The 24,249-nt window shown below is 38.8% G+C and overlaps 1 protein-coding gene across 1 annotated transcript in view; it reads right to left on the bottom strand.

Moving 5' to 3' along the window:
* The window catches only part of Slc30a9 (solute carrier family 30 member 9), a 54,708-nt gene that overhangs the window by 16,062 nt on the left and 14,397 nt on the right, over positions 1-24,249 (bottom strand). The window contains exons 3-10 of the mRNA XM_059275941.1: positions 18,395-18,454; positions 16,120-16,219; positions 15,099-15,191; positions 14,684-14,766; positions 13,251-13,309; positions 5,972-6,039; positions 4,258-4,360; positions 2,057-2,112 (exon numbers count right to left, since the gene is read on the bottom strand). Of these exons, the coding sequence (XP_059131924.1) occupies positions 2,057-2,112; positions 4,258-4,360; positions 5,972-6,039; positions 13,251-13,309; positions 14,684-14,766; positions 15,099-15,191; positions 16,120-16,219; positions 18,395-18,454 (622 nt within the window). The remainder of the gene's footprint in view (positions 1-2,056; positions 2,113-4,257; positions 4,361-5,971; positions 6,040-13,250; positions 13,310-14,683; positions 14,767-15,098; positions 15,192-16,119; positions 16,220-18,394; positions 18,455-24,249) is intronic.

Genomic DNA, 24,249 nt, shown 5'->3' with positions numbered 1-24,249 from the left:
CATTCCACAGATGTCAGGAAAATTAATCTTTTCTTATAATTCATTATGTGTATTTTAATTACATTTGTGTTTTGCCTGCATGTATATCTGTAGGGTTGTCAGATTCCCTGGAACAGGAGTTATAGACAGTTGTGAGCCACCATGTGGTTGCTGGGAATTGAACCCAGGTCCTCTGGAAGAACAGTCAGTGCTCCCAACCACCGAGCCATTTCTCCAGCACCAAAATTAATGTTTTAAAAAATACATTAAGATATTTAACGAACAGGACAATACTTCAATTTCCTTGGATTGCAGCTTCTAATTGAATATTGTGGTCCTGTGGTTAGTCTATGATGTGTGTTACCTGTAATTTCGCTGCTTAATACTGAACAATTTAACATGAAACTCACTGCTGGTTCTGAACAGTTTAATAAACAGCTGAACCAATAACTTAGTTTTCTGCATGTTTTCATGGATAATTTTTGAAAATACTAATTATTCTTCTAATCATCTTTGGTCAAAATGAACCATTAATTTGTACTATTTTAAGTACCAATACAGCACTATAGGACACTTGGAAACTATGACATACTATGAGAAGTAGACTCATTCATTCATAAAAATGTTTCCTGAGAAATGTACTCTTAAGCCTAAACAGTACAAACAATGAATTCTAACTTGAGAGAGTTAATGGGACTCTCTTTGTGTAAAGACGTAGTCTAGCCACACAGAATCCTAGTTCATTGATGTGACAATGGTTTACAAACCTGACTTAGAAAACTTAATTTTTTTCTAAAGTTTTCTCCAAAGTAACACCAACTATATGCCAGTTTAAACCAATGATTAAGTTACACTGCTTTAATTCTATGTATTGTCAAAGCACTGTAGATTCTGTTTTTGCTTTTTTTTTCCTCCTTTGTTTTGTTTTTCAAGACAGGGTTTCTCTGTGTAACAGCCCTGGCTGTCCTGGAACTCACTCTGTAGACCAGGCTGGCCTTTAACTCAGAGATCCACCTGCCTCTGCCTTCTGAGTGCTGGGATTAAAGTCCTGTGCCACCATGCCTGGCGCCGCAGGCTCTTACTGAAAACTTGTACTATGTAGATCTGCACTGTCTACTACAGTAAGTCACTAGTCCTGTGTGGCTAGTCATATCTAAGTGTCCTTAAACTAAATACTATCCAAAATTTAGTTACAGTACTGGGTACTGTTAAAATGAGCTATTGGAAATAACTTAAGACGCAATCTTCAGAACATAAAGTTTAAAACTTTTACCCTCTTAGTTAAATTTTTTTGGTGTGGTAAGGAAAGCATTTTTTCAAGAGATAGTAAAACACAGTAGATATGTAATTAACATTTGCTCTCTACACTAGAAAACTCATAATTCCAGAATATTAAAAATGTATTGTTATTATTAAAACAGTAGTGCCCTGCTTTCAAGTAAGGATAGGTATTTACAAAGCACTAAGATGGACACTTTCACAAATAAAGGTGCACTTTCTGCCTTAACATTGATCAAACTGTATTAATGAAGGTAGTTAAAATAACAATGAATACAGAGCTCAAACATTTGGGTGGCTGTTAATAGATGTAACAAAAATAATCATCCACATCAAGTCACTGCCATACTCAAAGTAATATATTTAAAAAAAAAAACTCACTTCATAAATATCTAATTTTGAAATATCATCAAAATATTTCTCAATCATAATAAAAGCATTAAAACAAAAGTAAGTATGAAGTGTGCATTTTTAAAAGGTTAATATCAAAACTTTAGATTACATAGCCAATTAAGTTCAAAATGAAATATACTTCCTTGAAACAAAATAAAATAGAACTCTAAGTTTTGTTATTATCAAGTATGGAGAAGATCTCCAGGCTGGATTAGAAAGCATAAAAAACTATTTCAACTCCATTTTCAAATTATGCCTTGACTTTATTTTGACCTTCACACTTTAGACAATACAAAGGAAATGACCCAATCTCAATCTGATGCTATATAAAGTTCAGACTTCTCAAATTCCTTGGTTCTTATTTCAATGACTTATAGCAAATTCCAATCAGAGGTAGTGTCCTTACGGGTGAGAAGGGTCTGGTGTTTGGACAGACTTGCTGATGCCCAGTGCTAGCAAACCCTATGGAAAAAAACAAACAGTAAGCAGTGATTACCAAGATGGAGAATGCAATGAGTAAGCCAATATAGAAGACGTAAAGGATAACAATAAAGAAATCATATATGCACATCAATGGCTAAGCAATCACAGTATGAAAAATAAATCCTAGTATAGAAAAGAAAAGACAAACCCAAGGGGATTCAAAACAACATTGTTTACAAGGATGAAAAACTTGAAAGATAGCTGGGCATGGAGGCATATGCTTAAACTCCTAGTACTTGAAGCAGGAGATCAATTTTGAGTCTATCTTGGGCTGCAAACTGAGACCCATCTCAAAAAACGAAACCATACCAAACTAAACCAAGACAATAACCACAAGGAACCTAAAATTCCATCAGTAGGGAAATGCAGTGCAAATGATCAACCATAATAAATGACTTCTATAGCAGTTTAAAATAGCAAGCTAGGTTTCTGTATTGACATGGGAAAAGCTCCCAGAAGTCCTATTCGGTGAAGAGGTCTTGAATGTAGGCCAGTCTGAGCTACTATATTTCAAGGCTCTGTCACAAACAAAACAAGGAATAACTCCACTGGCATTATGATTAGAATTACATTCAATCTATAGATCACTCTCTTATCTGCAGCGAATTCTCCCCCAGTCCACTTCTCTCTCCTTTGTGGTCCTGGGGATCAAACCTCGGCCTTACATAGTCCAAGGAAGCACTCACAACTGAGCTGTGTCCCAGCCCTTCTGTAGATCTTTCTAAAACTCTCCGCAATAGTTTATAGTTTTCAGTATCAAAGTTTTGTGCACCTTTTGCTAGATTTATTCTTAATGTTTTGTGATACTAATATATACACATGTGGAACACAGATGTACATGGAGGCAGGACACTCATAAACATAAAATAATAAAAATAAATCTAAAATAAACAAACAAATAAAAAGAATCTCTTCTATAAAAGACTATAACCAAACATGTAGTAAATGATAAATTTATACTTCCTATCTCATTGTTGGTAGTTCTTAAAGCATAAAAACTTACAACAAAAAATTTACTTGTATAATCATAGTGATCTGTATCACATTTTAAAGATTATGGTGTAGTTCCTGATCCATCCACCTCCACATGCTGGAGTAACAGGCATGTACTCCACAGCCAGCCTATTTCTGTATGCTGCTGTCCTTCATTATTATTCAAAAATTAGTTTCAGAACCACTTAGGGAAACCTAAATTTTCTTTCTTTCTTTTTTTCTTTTTTTGAGACAGGGTCTCACTATGTAGCCCTGGCTGTCCTGGAATTCACTCTGTAGACCAGGCTGGCCTCAAACTTACAGAGAACTGCCTGCTTCTGCCTCCTGAGTGCTGGGAATAAAGGGGCAAGCACCACAATCCTCACGTTTCTCATATAAAATAGACAGTATTTTCAAATAACCTACAAGTATCCTCTTATATTTTAAACCACATCTCTATTACTTCTCATGCCTCATACAATATAAATAGTATAGACATTAATGTTAAACTCTGTTGTTAAGAATAGTAACGGGTGGGGGTGGGGGTGGAGAAATGGTTCAGCATGCTCTTGCAGAGGATCCAGCTTCCATTCCCAGCAGGAACATGGTGGCTCTGTAACTCTAGGCCCAAGGGATCTGATGCCCTCTTGTGGCATTAGACATCCATAGGGTGCACAGACATATATGCAGACCTAACATCCATACACATAAAACAAGCAAATTTTAAAAATAGAAAGAAAAAAAAAAAAAGAATAGTGATAAGGGCCCAAGTCTGTACAGTGTAGAGCCACCTGCTGCCTCCCTATTGTTTGAGGCAGGGTCTCTCCATGTAGCTCTGGCTGTCCCAGAACTCACTCTATAGACCAGGCTAGGTTCACACTCACAGCTCTACCTGTCCCTCCCTCCAGTGCTGGGACTAAAGGTATGCTACCATGCCCATTCCTTTTTCGTGTTTTTAATCCACAGCTGGTTGTGAGGATATGGAATTACAGATGCAGAACCCACATATACAAAGGCACTGTTCTTAAATACTCAGATTTAAAGAGCTGCATTTCCCCCAACACCAACTGCCGAGTATTTTTTAACAAATCACTTTCTGACTAAAGCCTATTAGGAAATCAGTTTAAAACTAATGAAGCATTTCCTCCTTACCTGGTTACAAGTATCAGATAATGAATGTATAGCTTCTGAGAACATACTTGCTGAACCCGTATAAATCCAGGCAAGGAATTTAAAGAAGCAGTTTAAGCCATTACTAGAGAGAAAGAAAATAATTCAGCAAATGTTCATTTATACTAGATTCTATTAAAAGTAAGTTAAAAAGAACTCCCTACAGTTCAGGTATAGATATAAAGGTACGGAATATGAAATCAGGAAGTAAGTAAGAGGCAATGCCATATGTGGAGGACTTTGTCTTCCTAATACTGTATACATTATTCCCCAGGTCATCTTAAGTACTGCTAGGATTTTAAGTATCATCTGTAGACTAACAATTCACAACTCTAAATCTCTAGCCTAGATCTCCCCCAAGCTTGAGACCAATATTATACAGTAGCAATAATCTTATCAAGTACACATTAAGGATTGGGTACTATGCTAATTAGCTTATATGTTACATACATTCCTTGTAAGGAAGGCTATGATTATTATCCCTACTCTACTGGCAGAAAACTGATCCTGTTGACTCTCCTCATGGACATCCTTACAGACACCTCAGACTAAAAGCCAAAAGTCATTTTTTTTCCTCCTGTCCTTCCCCTGCTTCTGATGTACTGGTAGAGCAATATTTACCCACTGTCCAAGCAGAAAGCTGGACATCATTCCTGACAACAATTCTAAGTATTCTAATTAGATATCATCACCCTTAGTCCTTATTGGAAATTCTTTCCTCCAGTCTAGGGCCCTCCAATCCTCCAAGGATCATATATTATACATTTCCAATCCTCTCATAATTTCCAAATTGTATTTTTAAGATGTTAAAAAAAACTGATTTACAAAACTAATGCTTTTATATAGGTTGTCTTAGTTAGGGTTTCTATTGCCGCAATGAAACACCATGGCCAAAAAGCCAGTTGAGGAGGAACATTTCCACATCATTGTTTATCATCAAAGGAAGTCAGGACAGGAACTCAAACAGGACAGGAACCTGTAGGCAGGAGCTGATACAGAGGCCATGGAGGGGTGCTGCTTACTGGCTTGCTTTCCCTGGCTTGCTCAGCCTGCTTTCTTATAGAACTGAGGACCACCAGCCCATGGATGGCACCACCCACCATGGGCTGGGCCCTCCCCCATTGATAGTCACTAATTGAGAAAATGCCTTCCAGCTGGATCTCCTGGAGGCATTTCCTCAATGGAGGTCCTTCCTCTCTGATGACTCCAGTTTGTACAAGCTGACACACAAAACCAGCCAGCACATAGCCTAAAATTAACTAGCACAATGGATAAAAGGTCAACAAAATAGGAATCAAAAAGCCAGAGGAAAGAAGGAATTTATAAAAACATTTAATAAAAACATTGTTTCTTCCAAAGTTGAGTGGGAGAAAATACAAACACAGATATACTCTTTAGCTGTGACCTGACCTGGCCTGGGGCAACATTGGCCAATGTAACTTAAAAAATGACTCTGACAAACTCCATTTAGTATTTTCAGGGAGAAACTCAGATCTATATCAAAAATATGAAAACCCCAGTACAAATGTCCATACGCTTTCCTATCACTTCACTGGCCATGACATAGCTCCACTTCCTCCTAGAATAACAAAGGCTCTGTGCTGCTGGCCACCAGGTAGGACATCTATATATTCAAGGACACACATATTAAAAGGCATATATTTCTAGTTCAAAAGCCGTGTTTTCCAAAACTCACATGCAGATGGCAACCATCACCACTTTTCCGGGTCCCTTGAGGAACACTGACACGGTCCTGGAGCGAGGCTGTAGGACAGGAGCACACAAAGTCTCTCAGAGACGCACAGCAGGAAGGGCTCTGACGGGCATAACACTTAGTCCCCCCCTCCCCCACCTCTGAACGAGGCTTCCTTTCCAATTCTGTTCATCCGAATTCTCCTTAAAAGGAGTGTATAAGTCTGGGAGATGTAGTTTGAGAGATGGATGTTAGAGAGCATGTACTCTCCTTGCAGAGAAAGCAAGTTTGGTTCCCAGCACCCATGTGGGTGGATCACAACAGCCTGTAACTCTAGCTCCATATGATCTGACAACTTCTGTCCTCTGAGGGCACCGCGTCACATGTACATACCTGACAGCCTGCCCCCCCCACACCTGACATACACATACGTGCAATTAAGTAAGATATAGTTGAGAGTATGTAGCATTTGGGTACTTTTCCAAACTCTCAGGTGCTTATTCTGTTCCTAGAGTTCCCAGGCTGCCCGCTTCTAGGACAGACCTGAAACTGCTACAGAGAAACTAGCACTGAAGTGATCAAATGTTTTGACCTGAAACTCACACACGCTAAAATTTTCCATTTCTTGAACAGCTCCTTCACTTTAAAGGAACAGCAAAGGGTAACAGGTCTGCTGCTCTGGCTCAACTGAGTGTTCTCTCAACACCAAAGACCTCCAGTGAAAACTGTTTAATTGCCTAACAGACCAGCAAGTGGAGAAGCATTGAGGAGAACTAGTTCCTGTTGTTACTGAAATATACACTTCCTTCTCGTTTCTTCTCCGTCTTTCTTCTCCCCAGGAATGCTACCGCTGTCTAATGCGATCTCAGTCTAGCCTGTTCTTTTCCATACCTGGCCAAGCATCACCTTTTCTACACGAAGCTTTCTTGACCACCCAGAGTCAAGCTACTATAAATTTATTATTGTACTTTACATCTCTATTAAATTTATAGAGAGTTATCTCAATGTCATTTATTCACGATGCTTATTGTGTAGCTACTGTATATCTGGCACAGTTCTAGGTGCTAGGATCCTTTACTGTAGTAGATGAGGCCAGAAGAAATCTGTAAAGAAACGCCTAACATCAGACAGTGAGGAGATCACAAAGAAGAGAAAACAGAGTGGTAGTAGGGGAGTGTTATTTATCTACAATAGTCAGGAAAAGAGGCTTGATGACAAGGAAGCAATCATGAAAAATCTAGAAGCATGTGTGAGGAAGTTTGTAGCAAGTCCAAAGACACTGGAATAGAAATGAGCTTAGCTGAAATCAAGGACAAAGTAAGGCACATAGGGCCACTGTGCTGAAGCCCAGGAAGCAAGAGAAATGGCAGGAGTAGAGGAAGAAGGCAAGGGAGGAGGCAGAAAGGGAGGGGGCAGTAAGAGAGCGCACATAGGGCCATACACCACAGAACCTGGGAGAATACATTTTTAATTTGATGCTACTGGCAAAAAGAAACCACTGGACAATTCTAAGCAGAGATAAAACAGTCTAATTTATGCTTTCAAAAGATATAGTTTATGATGTAGAGAAAAAGCAGTAGGTGGAGAAACTAACTAGAAGGGTAACCATGTAGGAGATGCTAAGAATTTAAGTTAGGCTAAGGTTTCAATAGAGACAAGGTAATAGGCAGCCATATTAGGAATCTATTTTGGAGAAGATGACAGTGGGCCATACTAATGAATTTAAAGTATAAAAGGGCCCATAAAGAATCTAATGGGAGCTGGGAAGATGGCTCAATGTTGAAAGTCTCACTATGTATGCTGGCTAGTTTTATGTCTGCTACAACCTATCCGAGAGAGCCTCAACTAAGAAAACGTCTCCAGAAGACTGGGCTGCAGGCAAGACTGTAGGGCGTCTTCTTAATTAGTGACTGATGGGTGGAGAGAAGCCCATTGTAGGTGGTACTATCCCTAGGCTGGTGGTCCTGGGTTCTATAAAAAAAGCAGGCTGCCGGATAGTGGTGGTGCATGCCTTTGATCCCAGCACTTGGGAGGCAGAGGCAGGTAGATCTCTGAATAACAGGCCAGCCTGGTCTACAGAGTGAGTTCCAAGACAAGACAGCCAGGGATACACAGAGAAACCATGTCTCAAAAAACAAAAAAGGAAATAAAAGCAGGCTGAGCAAGCCATGATGAGCAAGCCAGTAAGCAGCACCCCTCCATGGCCTCTGCATCAGCTCCTGCCTCCAGGCTCCTGCCCTGTTTCTGCTGACTTCCTTCAGTAATGGACTATGGTATGGAAATGTAAGCCAAATAAACCTTTTCCTCCTCAACTTGCTTTTTGGTTATGGTGTTCTGTCACTGTCTAACACTGACTAAGACACTATGAAAGCATGAAGACCTCAATTTGGACCTCTAATAATCTATGTTCATACAATGTGCATCTGTAATACAAACATTGGGAAGCAGAGACAAAAGGGGATCCTGAGAACTTGCTGACAAATTAGTCTGGCCTAATCAGTGAGCTCTGGGTTCACTGGGGAGACCCTGTCTCAAAAACTAAGGTGGGAGAGCAATAGCAACAGATACTTGATGTCAATCTCTGGCCTCTCCATGAGTACACACATGTATATGCCACCTCTTCACTCCCAAACTAGTCTCTAATGTTGGAAGATCAGAAAACTAAGTGGAGCCCTCTGCAAAGAGGACTGAGCAAGAGAAATTAATGAAGAGCAAAGATGGTTTGGGGATCCTAGTGAGCAAGAAAGCTGCTGCTGGTGGACTTCAACCCTCCCTCCCATCTCTGGCTGCCAGAGGAGGATTCCCTCCTTCCCCCGGCTTCTGGCCTCTGTACACATCCTTCCCTCTCTCTACTGCTCCCTGGAGGTTGACTTAGTAATGGAGCTAAACAAAATCTAGGGAAGATGCCTGGTATGCCTCCTAGAGTTGGCTACAACAATAAGGACGTGGGGCAGGGATGTGACAGGAGTTGAGATTGGATCTTGCTATGTGGCTCAGGCTGGCCTTGAACGTGCCATCCCTCTGTCTCCACCTCCCAAGTCCTGGAACCTACTAACATAGGGTTTAGACTCTTGAGCCATAGGTGAGAGCAATCTGTAGTACAGTTGGAGGTTTTCCTGGGACTTCACTCTTGGTAAACCACATAGCTGATGGCAACGCGGTCCCTCTTGTTGGCTACAGCAGGTCTTGAAGTGCCAGGATGTTCCTTTCTAAAAGTGCAATAATTACCAAGACAACAACTGTAACTCAAACGTGGATTTTCTACATGCGATTTGGCATGGAGTGAGACTGTTTTCGTGGTAGGAAGGCAAACTGCAATTGTGTTGTCTCTGCAGGTCTGCATTTGTTCATGTCTGCTGCTGTGCTTTGTTTGCCTTGAGCTAGCTCTGGAGCCTAGAATGTACAGGACACATGGATAACAGCAAAAACAGGAGCTTCTACCTTAAAGGTCAGGTCTTAAAATACAGCCCAAAGCCAGCTGCCCTGGTTTTGTGCTGAACTGCCTTTGGGGCAAGTGAAGGAACTGTGCAGGGTAAATCTTGTGCATGTGGCTTTGACTTCACTCCGACTTATACGACAGAAACTCCAACATGGTCTAGATTTCCACTATCTCTTGTTCACTGAAAACTGTAGTGTGTATATTTTTATTATACTGGAAACATGTCAAATTCTTTGTGAAGAGATGGAAACAAAAAAAATACAAATAGTGAAAAAATATTGCTTAAAGTAGAAAAAAAAAAGATTTTTTTAATGGGAAGGTTGAGATAAAGAGAGAGAAATAAGACCTTTAAAATCAGACAGAATGTTCTAAGGAAAACTATTCACCAAACTCAAACCACACTGCTAAGGGATGGAGAGGAAAGAGGAAAACATGTCAGCATTAACCAGATCAGAAATAATGACAAGGCCCCAAAGGATCTACCAGGAGAATAAAAATCTGGAGAATACGAAGCCACGGAGAGCTAGGACCCACAGCCCTCTTGGCAAACAGCTTAGAAGAAACTGTTTATAAGTTCCACAATAAAAATCCACCTAAAAAAAAAAAAAAAAGCTAGAGAATCTCATCTTTTTAAAGATCAGAATGACAAAACAATGATAATTATTGAAGCTGGATCTCTGTATCAATTTTTTATATATTTGGAATTTTTACAATTAAGTTTATTTTACGTTGTTACAAAGCATTGCCACCACGTTGATGACCTGAGTTCCCCAGACAGTAGAAGAGAAGAATAGACTCCTGTAAACTGTCCTGACCTCCACAGAAGCACCATGGCCTATGTTTAAAGACACCTCAGATGTGAGTGAGGACTCCTGGGGCAAGCTGCATACACTACTCAAAGCAATACTGTGGCTGTGGAGCTAAACTTACTCAGGAGACAAAGGTACTTGCAAGGTTATGAAGGACTAGCCTAAGAAATTCAAAGTCAGGATCCTAAGGAAAGGCATACCAATTAAAGGGGAAATGAATTAAAGGGACATTGCAAAATTAGATTATCAGAGGGTGAGCTACTGCTCTGATGAGAGAATGCTTTTGGTAAAGCAAGGACACTGTGACTTTATCTCTTACTGTTAAGAGTTCCCGTGAGACAAAAGAAGTGTAACAGGAAGTGTCTGCATCCAAAGTAAAAAATATAGATGGCATGTAATTCTAGCAAGCAGGACTGTCCATATGAACAGACATAAGGGGCAGATGTCATGGGCCTAAGTTATTCCACACTATAAGGAAGTCACCTTGCAACAGGAGAAATTCTAGCTCCCAAGACAGGAGAAGACTGCGACCTTCACAGCACATCAGTGTTGCGTCCAGAAAGGGCTCAGAGAGAAACCGGAATCCAAATGAATGGAGAGAGGGGTACCTCGAGTTAAGAGCCAACTACAGGGGTCAGCTGTGTCCAGTTCTGAGCTGTATGAAAGGGGGTCAAGTCTCAAATGTTATCCAGAGAAAAGACAATTGGCATAGGCAGCCTTTGCCCCAGTTATGCATGGTATGCATGCACAACTTGGTTTGCTTTGCGAAAAAGTCTCACTCTATAGTTGCTGCTAGCTCTAATTTGTGGTAATCTTCCTGCCTTAGCCTTCCAAGTGCTGGTATCACAAGCATGAGTTATGATACCCAGCTACAGTATTTAACTCCTTTTTTCTCTTCTTGTGAGAGAGAGTGTGTGTGTTTCTTTTGAGCATGACCTCACTATGTAGCCCTGGCTGTCCTGGAACATAAGGAGATCCTTCTGATTCTGCCTCCTGAGTACTGGAATTATATGCCATAAACCATTAGAAATACCCACTTTTAAGTTCTTGATGGGAGATCCCTCCCAGTCAAGTAGAAATGGAAAGTCTACTTGGACATAGATGGCTTTGTATCTTGAATGTTGTTTGTGACTTTGGAAAGAATCATGAGTTGAAAACCCAATTGGACTGAATTTAAAAGACAAGAGGAGGTGAGATACTCAATGAAAACTTTCTATATTTCTAATACTAATTCTTTCCTGTGGAAAGGAGAGCATTTAGGAGCATGTGTAGAGAAAAGTCTATTATTTGATGATGAAAAAAGAGGTACTCAATGACTGGTCCAACTTAAGGCCTACACCATGAGCCCCCAGTCCGACACTGCCTGGGTGGCCAGGAACCAGAGGCAGGACAGCCAGGAACCCAGGATAGAATCAAACACGACTGGCCAAAAAAAAAAAAGAAGGTCAATGAAAGGATTCCTAATGATATTGTTATGCTCACAGATCGCTGCCTAGCCAAACTGTCATCAGAGGGGCATCATCCAGCAACTGATGGGAGCAGATGCAGAGATCCACAGCCAAACACTAGGAGAAGCCAGGGGAACCCCACAGAAGATGGTGAGGAAGGACCGTAGGAGACAGAGGGTTTGAGGACACCATGAGAACATGGCCCACGGAATCAACGAAGGCTCATAAAGGCTCACAGAGACTGAAGTGGCAAACACAGAGTCTGTATGGTATGAGCGAGGCCCTCTGCTGGTACCTTACAGTTGTGTAGTTTGGTGTTCTTGTAGGACTCCCAACAATGGAAGTCGGGGGTGGGGGTGGGGAGAGGATGTCTCTGACTCTTTTACCTGCACATGGGACCCTTTTCCTCCTACTGGGTTGCCTTGTCCAGTTTTACTATGAGGGCTTACACCCAGTCTTACTGTATCTTGTTAGACCATGTTTGGGGGATATCCTGGGGGGGACCTGCTCTTTTTCTGAAGGGAAACAGAGGAGGAGTGGATCTGGGGGGAAGGAGAGGTAGGGGGAGGGACTGGGAGGAGTGAAGGGAGGGGAAACTGCAATTGGGATGTAGCATATGAGAGAAAAATAAAAGTTAAAAAAAAGAAAAGAATGAGGTACTTTCAACAAATTAAAAATAGTCTTTGACTTACAGGACTAGTTCTCTATAAACCATCGCAAATTTAAAATACTGAACACTGAAAATGCATCTAATCCATCTAACCTGACCATAGCATACCTAGCCTGCCTCAAATGTATTCAAAACTCTTACATCTGCCTAGCACTGAGTAAAATCATCTAGTACAAAGCCTATTTGAATGAAATATTGACTATAACTAACTGAATACTACATAGAAATTAAAAACAGAATAGTTATATGCTTATGATTCCACACCATCAAGTCAATAAACTACAAAGTGAACCACTTTATATCAGGAGCCACTTGTACATCTGTTTTGTTTTTCCATGAAGTATGAAGCAGAGTTGAGAGCTGAGAGGCAAAAGGTAAGGCTGCAGTGAGAGAATATACTAATGAAGTCACACGAAATGTCCACTGACTGTGTACAGCCAAAGAATAAAGAACAATCAAACTGGCTGTGTAATTCTCTCTTTCAAGAGATGCCTTCATGTGCAAAAGCAGAGTTGGCAGCCTCAATGCTGACTCAGAACTGGAGTAGAAGGATGAAGACAAAGGCAATTAAGGAGCTTTTATATCTATCCATAAGTCTGTGTATGTATGAATGTATATGCATATGCATGAGAGATACAAGATATGAAAGACAGAAAACCCTTCTAAAAAGTAAGCAAACGACCTCCTTTATCTATATATGCTTAAGAATCCTAGGAAAGCCATGTCACAATTTTAATTTCAAGAAAACTAAACAGAAATGAATAGACATTAATTCAGTTAATTACAGTGTGTTCAAGAAAAATGTTGGACTATGATCAAAGACTTGCTAGAATTTCTTGGATTATGATCATAGACATTTAACATTGTATTGAGTTTGTCAAATAACATGTACGCATAATTAAAACGATATCCTCACCTTTGTGTTTCCCAAGAAATCACCATATTCTCTTAATATTCTTTGGTTTCTAAACAGCCCTATAGGAATCAGAAGATAAGTTTAGGTCATATATATCCTTACTAATCAGTCTATATTAATACAACTATTTTTTTAAGACTGTTAAATGGTTAAGGTGGTAGCTGCTCAGTAACTAGAGTGCTTGGTTACCATGTACAGAGTTCATTACCCAGAACCATGTGTGCCAGGTGTAGCACACACCTGTAATCCTAGCATTCAAGGCTGTAAACAGGAGAATCAGGAATTCTAAATTAACCTTGGCTACATAGCAAATTTGAGGCTCGCCTGAGTTATGTGAGACCCTGACCATCCCCCTCATCTGAAGGAATGTATTCAAGAGGTTTCTTTCCACAGACATGGAAAAGCAGGATTACACTGGTATCTATGAAGAACAAGATGTACAAGTATATGTATATGCACGGTACCTTCCCATTTATATTATGTTAAAACGTGTGTGTACAGGCTGCTGGAGAGATGGCCCAGCAGTTAAAAGAGCTTGCTGCTCAATCATGAGAACCAGAGTTTGGATCCCAGCACTATCACCCATGTCGGGGAGCTCACAAATGCCTATAATTCCAACACCAAGGGACTGGATGCCTTCTTCAGGACTCTGGGGGCACCTGCACACACATATGCATATACTCACAAAGACATGCACACATACAAATACATAAAATAATCTTTTAAAGAGTATATATGTAAATTTTAAAGTGTACTGGAAATATTCTGAAAGGAATATCTATCAATAACTGTTATCTCTAGGAAGGAATATAAAAGTATTACAAAAAAGAAAGAAAGCACTCTATATTTCTATATTTGTTTGGGAGTATTGGGAAATCAAACTGCATTCTTTTTGAGTCATAAATACATATACTTTTGGCATCAATAAATACATTTATATAACTGAAACCATGTAAAAAAATAAATCTTCCAGTGCCCTAAACCTAAACTCCAAACCACTAAACTCAGCTCTCTGAGAGCCTCACTGTGTCTGTAGTTGAAGGAGAGTTTCTTACTCATGCCTGACTTTGATAAACACTTGCTGAATGAATGAATGAATGAATGTGGTGGCTGAATCAATACTCTCTATAACAAAGTCGTAACTATCACTTTCATAATGGTAATCTTTAAATCAGATCCAAAGTGTTTCCAGTACTGTTCAGCAGAAACTACAAAAAGTGTTTTTTCACTTCCTCTTGTCAGCTTAGAAAGTTATCAAGAAAAACCAAACTGATTCTGTTTTTTTGAAATAATTCCCACAGTGAAAACTGGTACTTGCTGGAGCGATCAAGTCAAACCCTGACGCGCAAACACTAGAGACTAGGCAGCTATGGGGGCACAGTTCTTTCCTAGATGTTACAAACCTAGACTTAAATTAAATGAAAAATACTTACGTTCTCTGTATTCTATTTCTGCTTCTTTACGCAATTTTTTCTCTCTGGCAAGAGCTTCAGGGCTTCCCCAAACTTCCAAAGCTCTGTGTATACATACACGCATGGTCACCACCAAGAAGCATTTTAAAGTACTTTATTATAATTGTATTTAAATATTAATGAACTGTAACTATATAAGAAGCTTATTTAAAAAAGCACTTAAACTTCTGAGTCAAATCTAAGCAATTCAAATAAACTCATCTGCAATGTTCTTATAAATGAGGACATATTTACTTAGCTAGTACATATAAGAAGGACAAGGTGCAGATAAAAAGCAAACATCATTTTAGAAACATGTCATTTGGAAGACTGTTGAGAACGTTATTATAGCCCCAAACGCAGCATGCACTCAGCCGTGAAGGAATCGTGCTCTTACTTTGCTTCCACGTCTGACCTCAAGAACACGGTAAAGGACTCGGTATCATTGTGGGGACTTCGTCGTCTGATTTTTCGAAGTTGTTCTAAATCACTGGAGAAAGAAACGTGTTGAAACGATTCAGATAATGCCTATAGCTTATAGATTAACAACTGTGAACAATTACAGTGACCCCCATCTTGAAAGAAAGGACCTGTACAGTTCTAAACATCAGTTTGAAGACGGCATTTTTAATATTAAAAAATAGTCTGGATACAGTAAAATAATAATAATCGCTGATGAATAACACTATAGATTACATAGAAGAACACCACATCGACTCCACTCCCACACCTACAACCCTGAATGCACGGGATCTCATCAGAAACTTCACAGTCAGGTGATGAAGAACACCACATAGACTCCACTCCCACACCTATAACCCTGAACGCACGGGATCTCATCAGAAACTTCACAGTCAGCCTGATCACTACTTGGTTGGCAGTTGCAACTCCCACATTGAGACTTGTACTATGGGTATAACCACTGGCACTTTTAAGATACATAAGAATTAGAATATACACGAGTACCGCTTTTCTATTTAAGATTTTAAATTAAGTGTCAGCAAGATGGCTCAGCAGGTAAAGGTCTTTGCTGGCAAGCCTAATGGCCTGAGTTGGGTCCCTCAGACCCACAAGTTTTCCTCTGACCTCCACACATGCACCATAGCATGCACCCACATGCATACACAAGCACAATTAATTAAATTTCCACAAGTTAAAAATGTCTAAGTCACACTTATAATCACTTTTCTTTCTCTTAAATTCTGAAAGGTTTCTATTTTCATCAAGTCACTATTAGAGTTATTTTATATTTAGATCACTAAATATATTAGATCATTATTTTGTATGTAGTCACTGATTGTCTTATAGAAATTTTGTGACAGCAATAAGCAATTATCTTCATGCTAATTTTGAAAATTAATAAAAAGACAAAGGGCCACATTATTTGCAGAGTACTACATTGAAAGAAATTACTGTACCTGGATTTAAGACAGAACTCATTTATTGCTCTTACTCCAGTGATGAAATTATTCTTAGTGTATTTTGATCCATACTCACTTTTCTTAAGGACCGCTTTGACTAAACCAGAAACATAAAGAAATACATAAGTATGCACACTGAAAGTCCTACTGGAAAGTGAATACTTGTTGAATTTCACAGTTGTTATTTTTTCTTGATGTATAAGATGGTATTGAGAAAAAAGAAATATCTCCCCCAGTATAGGATGAATCATACATCTAGCTTTTATCTCTACAGTTCAACTCTAATTGATGCTAAAATACCAACCTTTATCTAGTAGACACCTTGTATCAGTACTGTTCTGTCTAATGCATTAAAACAATTTAAGTTGCTTTGGGTCTGTGTACAAATGAGATTTCAATAAAAATTACAGAATAGTTCAGTGTTTTATAAACTGTGGAGTGAAACCAGAATTCATGAACAGTCAAAACAGAAAGTAATAAAGGATACTGAATATAGAATAGGAACTTTAATAAAATGTTTTGACTCCCATATATAATAATCTATATGTTTTCTAGGTCATTAAGTAAAATGTTTTGATTCCCTTATATATAATAATCTATATGTTTTCTAGGTCATTAAGTAACATTTCTTGTTAAAAAAAACTTAAGGCCAATGGATAATTTCACACAAGAAGACTGAAGAGAACTAAGAAATACTTCTATCAATCAAAAATGGCAGAAAGTTTACAAATTATAGGAAAATATTGCCTTCTACTAAACTACTGTCTAACTGTTGGGTATCAAACTGCCAGACACAAAAATATGATACAGATTATAGTTTGTGAGTTATAAAATTATATACAACCTCTCTATATCAATAAAGCATGTAAGCAGGGTGGCACATGCCTTTAATCCCAGCACTTGGGAGGCAGAGGCAGGTGGATCTGAGGCCAGCCTGGCCTACAAAGCAAGTTCCAGGACAGCCAGGACTGTTACCCAGAGAAACTCCATCTCAAAAAACAAACAAACAAACAAAAATTCCAAAAACAACCACAACAAAAAAATAAAGCATACAGAGTAAGACTTTCTGTCACATGACGTACATAACTATACAAACATCTGAACCGTATTAAGACAACAGAAGCTTGTGTTCTGCATTAAACTGTCACCTATTCTCTCCATATCAGATGCTATCTCTCAATCCTAGTTTTCTATTTTACTTCCAAATTGAAAGAGCAAAATTAAATCTAAAATGACTCATTTCTGTGGGTTAAAAAAAACCAACAACCCTCTGAAAACAATAATACATCAGCACTAAAATTAAATGCACAATACATCTTACTAAGAACAATTCAAGAATGAAGTTTAATACAAAACCCAAAACTTTATTAGAAGAAATATATGAAGGCATTCAGGTTACTTTCTGCCTGAATTTCAAATCTCCAAGAAACTTTATTTCCATCATTCTAAAACCAAAAAGCTGGCTATGAGCTATCCTAGTACTAAAAGGAAAATTATATCTCTCCTTAAAAGGATTTATTTAAAAAAAAAAAAAAAAAATCCTTCAAGACAGCTAGTAATTCCTGCTGGCCTATCCCAGTCCAGATTATGGATGATGGAGGCAGTGGTCACTGCTATCCCAGCACTATTTTTTTTAATGGAAAGAAGGTTTCACCACGTAACTTGGGATCCCGCCCCAGCCTCTGACAGGCTGCAATCACAGGCAAGTCACACGCACACAGTCCAAATGCTGATGACTCTTGATTACTTAACTATTTGCACGTGTAATCTTCAAAGACCCCCTGATGAGTAAGTTTTATTTTTTACCATCTTATGGAGAAGTAAGCGAAATGTCAGAGGGTTAAATAAGTTGCCTTGGATTAGACAGCTGGTAAGTGTGAGAGCCGAAATGGAGCCTGTTTCGTCTGACGCCACAGTGCGGCACACTGCACAGACCTCCTGACTTCATGAACTAACAGCCAAACTCCATCGGAATTTAAGCACACTACAGCTCAAGGTATTGGCCTCTTGTTCTTTAACAACATTACTTTTCTACAAATAATAAAACAAACTGAAGATTTTGGTTCCTTACACTTTTAAAATATTTGTCATCAAAATGAAAAATAAACTTCAGCGTAAAGTAGCATACAAATAGGATAAAAAATTTATGGCCAATCTAGCTAAATAAAAGCAAACTATAACTACGTTCTTAGAATAACATTAAAGACCTCTACATAAATTCTATATGTGTATATATACCCACATACTAAAACATCAAATAAAATATATTTACCTCTTACTTGGAGAGGATCTTGTTTAAGTGGAGCTTTGAGTTCTGCGCCTATATTTTCTGCTGCAAAGTTTATTAAAACAAGTTTACATTGAAGTTTTCCAATAAAACTGTAACTTATTACAATGTATAACAATGATCATATTATCACAAACTATTTGAATTCACTCTATAAAACATAAAGGTGTCAAACTTCACATAAGCTATTTATCCCCTCATTAATGAACTACAGGAGAAAAGGCATGGAATCATGTCAAGAACTAGAGACAAAGCATTCAGTAAACTCAGCATCTGCACACACGCCAAAGCCTTTCAGAAAACTGTCAAGGACTTGTTTTAAAGGGTAAGACAAAGCACTGATGTGTTCCATCTAATACTGATAGTGTAGGTGCATTTAAAATAGGAAAACAAGGGCTGGGAGATGGTGGCGCACGCCTTTAATGCCAGCACTCGGGAGGCAGAGGCAGGCGGATCTCTGTGAGTTCGAGACCAGCCTGGTCTACAGAGCGAGATCCAGGATAGGCACCAAAACTACACAGAGAAACCCTGTCTTGAAAAACCAAAAAGAAAAAAAAAATTCCTTAAAACAAGCTTTAAAACAAACACACATAGAAAAACAATTATGCATTACCATTAGATGTATGAAAAGGTGATTATTTCATTAACTGAATCCAAATGAAACCAAAGAATTCCAATCTACAACCATTACACTAGGGAAAACGAAAAACCACAACACCCAACTTAGGTAAAGGTGTGGAAGGATGGGAATATGGCTGCTGGTGGCAACAGGCACAAGCAACTATCAAAATTATGACCCAGTCATTCTTCCAGATCAATAGAGCTAAAAAATCCTTGCACAAGAGCAACAGAAGAGAAGAGTGTGGTATTCACGGCAATACTCCGCTCTGTTTCAAAAACTGCAAACAACAAAATGCCCAGCAGCAAAAGGACAGACTATGAATGTTACATTCATTGGTCATTTTATACACAGTGGTGAGAAACATAATAATGGCTATCTTTAAGTGCTCACTGTGAGCTGAATACTATTGTTGTGTCAACTTCTTTAATTCATGCAACAAACAGCCCTCACAGTATTGCTATAATTATCTCTTTGAAAATACCAACCACACCAATACACCAATTGTCAGGATAAATCTAGAAAAAATCTTAATGAAAATACAAACAAACAAAATCTCAAATACACATAAAGCTATCGCAACAAAGTTCAAAAAACAGACTAAGTAATTTAGAATACACAAATACGCTAAGCTATTCCCTTCACCTCCCTTTTCCAAGATGTATTTGTTAATTATGTGATGTGTATGCCTACGTGAGTTCATAAACACCACACGCATGCAGGAGCCTGTGGAAGCCAGAAGAGGGCATCAGATCCCCCGGAACTGGAGGTAAGGCTGTGAAGCCACCTGATACCTCAGCTCACTTGTTTGTGTTTTTACCACACACACACACACACACACACACACACACACACACACACACACACACACACCCCGAGCTGAGGGCCGAACCCAGGGCCTTGCACTTGCTCTACCACTGAGCTAAATCCCTAACCCCTTGTTTGTGATTTTAAACCAAGGCACTAAAGCAGCAAACTTCAGGATAATGACCTGGATACACATGGTAAACACTAATCAGAGACAGATGCTATCAAAAAGTTCTTTGGCCGGTTAGTGAACTCCAAGATTCTAATTTTACTTTTAACTTTAAAATAATATTACAATGTATAAATATATAACACATATAGTAACATATGTATTTAAAGTTAATAATTTAAATTATTAAAGATACATAAAATATATAAATATAAATGCATAAATATAAAATATATTTTGCAATAAAAACTTCATTCACCCTTAAAACATTTTCTTTACTATGACTTCATTCAGTGAGAGGATTCCATATTTTAATCATAGCTTGATTATAGACAGTATCTACTCAGCATTTAACTGGTGCCGTGCATTATCCAACGTACTTAAGTGGCCTACTATATTTAGTTCCCACAAAATCACTTTGGCATAGGTATTATTACGAAGAAACTGAAGCAGAGAGAAGCTAGATTTCCTTTTTATGAGCAAACAGGTAAAGAGGTCCTATAACTGCACAGCTGATATTTTACCCTGGAAACACTCAGGATCGAAACCTAAGACATTTCTATTGGTCCGATGTGCTCTGTTAATCGTTTCCTATACTGCCTTCATGTTTACAATGATATCTGATTCATAAATAGGCAGCTGTGTATTTTACAGTGAGGCAAAACGAAGGAGCTCACAGCAAATACTGAGTAATTAACAACATGAAAGCCATGGGAACCTCCTGATGAATACTTTCTGTGGAAAAGTGAGGATGGGGCAATGGAAGAGGCAAGCACAGAGAAAGAATACCATCAGTTTTCAGCAGAAGCTGAGAAAGAACAGAATCAAGGAAGGGCTGACTGTATTTCAAAGAAGGGAAAACTGCTGGTACAGTTAGAAGATAAAGCACAAAAACAAGTCTTGGGGCAGCTGACAGGGAGAGGACCAGAACACAAAGAAGTCTGTGTTTCCACCTCTTTGCAACATGCGCACATTTAAATGATATACCCCAGCATTAGATACAACCATTTGATTGTGGTGTTTGTTCCCAGGTTACTGTCCTTTTTCTTTGCTTTTATTTTGTATTTCACATTTCCTGCCATCCGTTCTTAGAGACAATCGATTTTCCATATGTTCCTCCCATCCCACCCTCCAACTGCTGGTTTGGAATTTATAAACTTATATTTATATTCTTTAATTTAGTATACATAGAATATTTCCTGTAAACCTTTCAGCCTCTGCAAAGAATAGTCAGTATCTCCACTCTACTCTATAACAAGAAAAATCTTGCATACCACTCTAGATTAAAGTTTTAATATTAAATACCAAAAGAACATTTATTATTTCTATTATTAATACTTAATTTTATCAACATGATTTATACATTTCTTGTTCTTCACTATTTTATCTATCATATTCTGATTCCCCTGAGTTTATTTTGCAACTTAAGGAAATGTCTAATTTAACAATGTTCTTAAGTCTGAGTGGGCTAGTTTGTAACATCCACTTTTATGCATAATAACATGCTTATTTTCACCTTTAAATCAGCATGAAATTACAGAGTAATGTTCAGTTTTCCTCTCATGATTTCAAAGCTATCACTCCCAAGGAGCATTCCCATGGTTTTCTGCATACTGCTGATATAAAACGTTTATTTCAAATGAGCAACAACTAGACTCACAGCATTCTGGTTTCTCTGTTGGGCAGCTCTTAAGTAGAACTGTTGCTTGGTCTGGTTTTCCACTCTGGTTTCTCTAGATGTCTAGATGGATTCTCTTTCTTATCCTGCTCAATAGTCCAAATGTACTTGTTGCGGGATATTCGATCACACTGTAAACCCCAAGTTTGCATTTGTGTTGATTAAATAAATCAACCTTGGTTCAGGGGTGAAGTCAGAAATACCTACAGAGAGTCTGGAGGAGCCAGGAATATGGAGAGATGCACAGGATTAAAGGGTGGGACTTGGAGTTCAGAACTTTTTAGTTTCAGAAGAGCAGAGAGACTCGTCTCTTGCTGGGTTTCTGGCCAAAAAGGAAGGTCAGATGATTGCTTCTTGGCCTCTCTGATCTAGCAGGTTTTCACCCCAATATCTGACTCCCAAGTCTTTGTTGATAACTAGAACAATAGAGATTTATTAAAACCTACCCATCATAGCCATGGCAGAGCCAGGGTTGTGGGACCAGAAGTCCTTCCAGGCTGTGGCCTGAGTAGCAAGTGGGTCACTGACTGCGGGGCTGTGGGACAGCAGATGGTAATTAAGTAGACTCATGTACAGCTGCTAAACTGACAAACATCATTGGGTGCCCAATGTGGAGACCATGTATATCCACATAGGGCCTGAGAAAGCCGGAAAAAAAAAGTCCCCAACATAGAGCTGGACATGGCTTCCTGGTAAATGCAGTCTCTAGGCAGTCACAGTGCTTGTGTGTGGAGGGAGGAGTGGCTCCTTTAAGAGGCCCTGCTGTGCAGTTGCTGGCAAGCTACTTGGCACTAGGTAGAAAGTCTGCTGCAATGTGGGCTCACCAATTTCCTAGAGCTGGGGCTGGTAAACGTGGCTCAGCCAATGCCTGTGGCTGTGAGGCTTAGCTCTCACGGAAGGGCAAACAGTAGCTGCAGCCCAGAACCAGTCAGGTAGTCTGCTGGACCAACCAAGGAGGGTAGAGCCAACCATTGATGGCTTGACTCGCAGTTAGAGAAAGGCCGCAAGCATGCAAAAGGTCAGGTCCAGATGGAAAAAACAGGTACAGTATAGGCTTAAAATGTGCTTAGATGCTGAAGAAAAGAAAATAGGTATAGACAGTCATAGAAATAAAAATAGTTTAAAAATAATACAGTGAAGTCTTTAAAGAAAGAGTAAAGTGATATAAAAATAAGCCATGTAAGGATGGGAAATACACTAGGTGTCTGGATCCTATATGGTGCTTTGTTGACTTTGAATTTTTTGAATGCTTATGAGCAAAGGACAAACACTGCTGAAAGACATTGGATTGTAGAAAAAACTGCTAAGTTAAACCAGCCTATATATTTTTAAGGATTTCTTAACTTCAGAGTGAAAGTCAGGAAATGTGTTGTGTTGGGGTAGAGGTTGTGTCTTTTTTCCACAGGAAATGAAAGGCTATGGATTTCTTCAAAATTAAAAAAGATCAAATTTGACTGGAGGAGACCACCTGAAAATTGTGGCTGCAGACATGAAGGAAGAAACTAGAAAAACTCCAAGACAGGTGACACATATGTTTATCCCTCTACTATGGGAACAGCTCTGAATTGAATGAGATATGATAAATTTTGTTGGCTACAGAGTCCTCATGACTTATTATTACATGCCATCCTTTCAATATGGCATCAATGGAGATTTATATTATAGTTTGGGTATACAATCCAAGTTGACAAATGTCTTATACCTGCTCAAACAGAAAACAGAAAATCATCTTTAGCTAATTTGTGCATACTGCACATTCCATACTTGTGTTAATATAGATATGTATGTTACCTTTATACAAAGAAGTTTATGTGTTTCCAGGAGAAAAAAAAAGACCAGACACCAATGAAGACAAGTAGCCCAGATGATCCATCCAGCCTCTCAGAATGCCTCTGTTGCAGTTTCTTCAAAAATCTGCATCCTGAACAACTTCAAAGTGGCTTAGCTGAGATAGTCCTACCTCACAGACTACTCCAGGCAGGACTTCAGATAAGCTCTGCACTTTACCACTGCACAGAGACTGAACAACAACAACAATAACAAAAACTACAGATAGCTCTCTCAGGACCTGATCATTATCCCAGTTTTCTCAGAGGTCCCTAAAGATGCTGTTGTTCCCAAACAACAGGAAGTAATTTTAAGAACATGACGTCCACATCTCAAGAGGTAGGGTGGGTGGTTTTGGTCATTTGGTGGGTTATGGATGTTTATCATTGCTTGGGGTGGGGTTGGTTGAAAGTTGTTACTGGTCATGGTCAGGGAAAAAAATAAGCAAAGGAGGTTAGAGTCAAGGATCTCTTTCTGAAAAGAAAAAAACAGGAGATATAGGAATGATAGGATAAAAAGGGTAGAATCTAAACTAAAAAGCAACTACTAGTCTCATTTATATTGGTATGGATTTTTGTATACTGATAAAAAATGTAAAGTTCTAGTCTTTGAAAGCTATTATTACAAACTATTTAGGACAATTAAGAAATGCAGGTTAGTAGTTAGTCATCTATAACAATCAAACTTGTAGTCATGTTAGGTATGTTTTCAAAGTCAAACAGATATACTTTAGATACTTC

Source organism: Peromyscus eremicus, chromosome 10 (assembly GCF_949786415.1).
Source record: "Peromyscus eremicus chromosome 10, PerEre_H2_v1, whole genome shotgun sequence".
Classification (NCBI taxonomy): domain Eukaryota; kingdom Metazoa; phylum Chordata; class Mammalia; order Rodentia; family Cricetidae; genus Peromyscus; species Peromyscus eremicus.
Note: the sequence above shows the minus strand (reverse complement) of the source record. Positions and strands in the feature narration are given on the sequence as shown.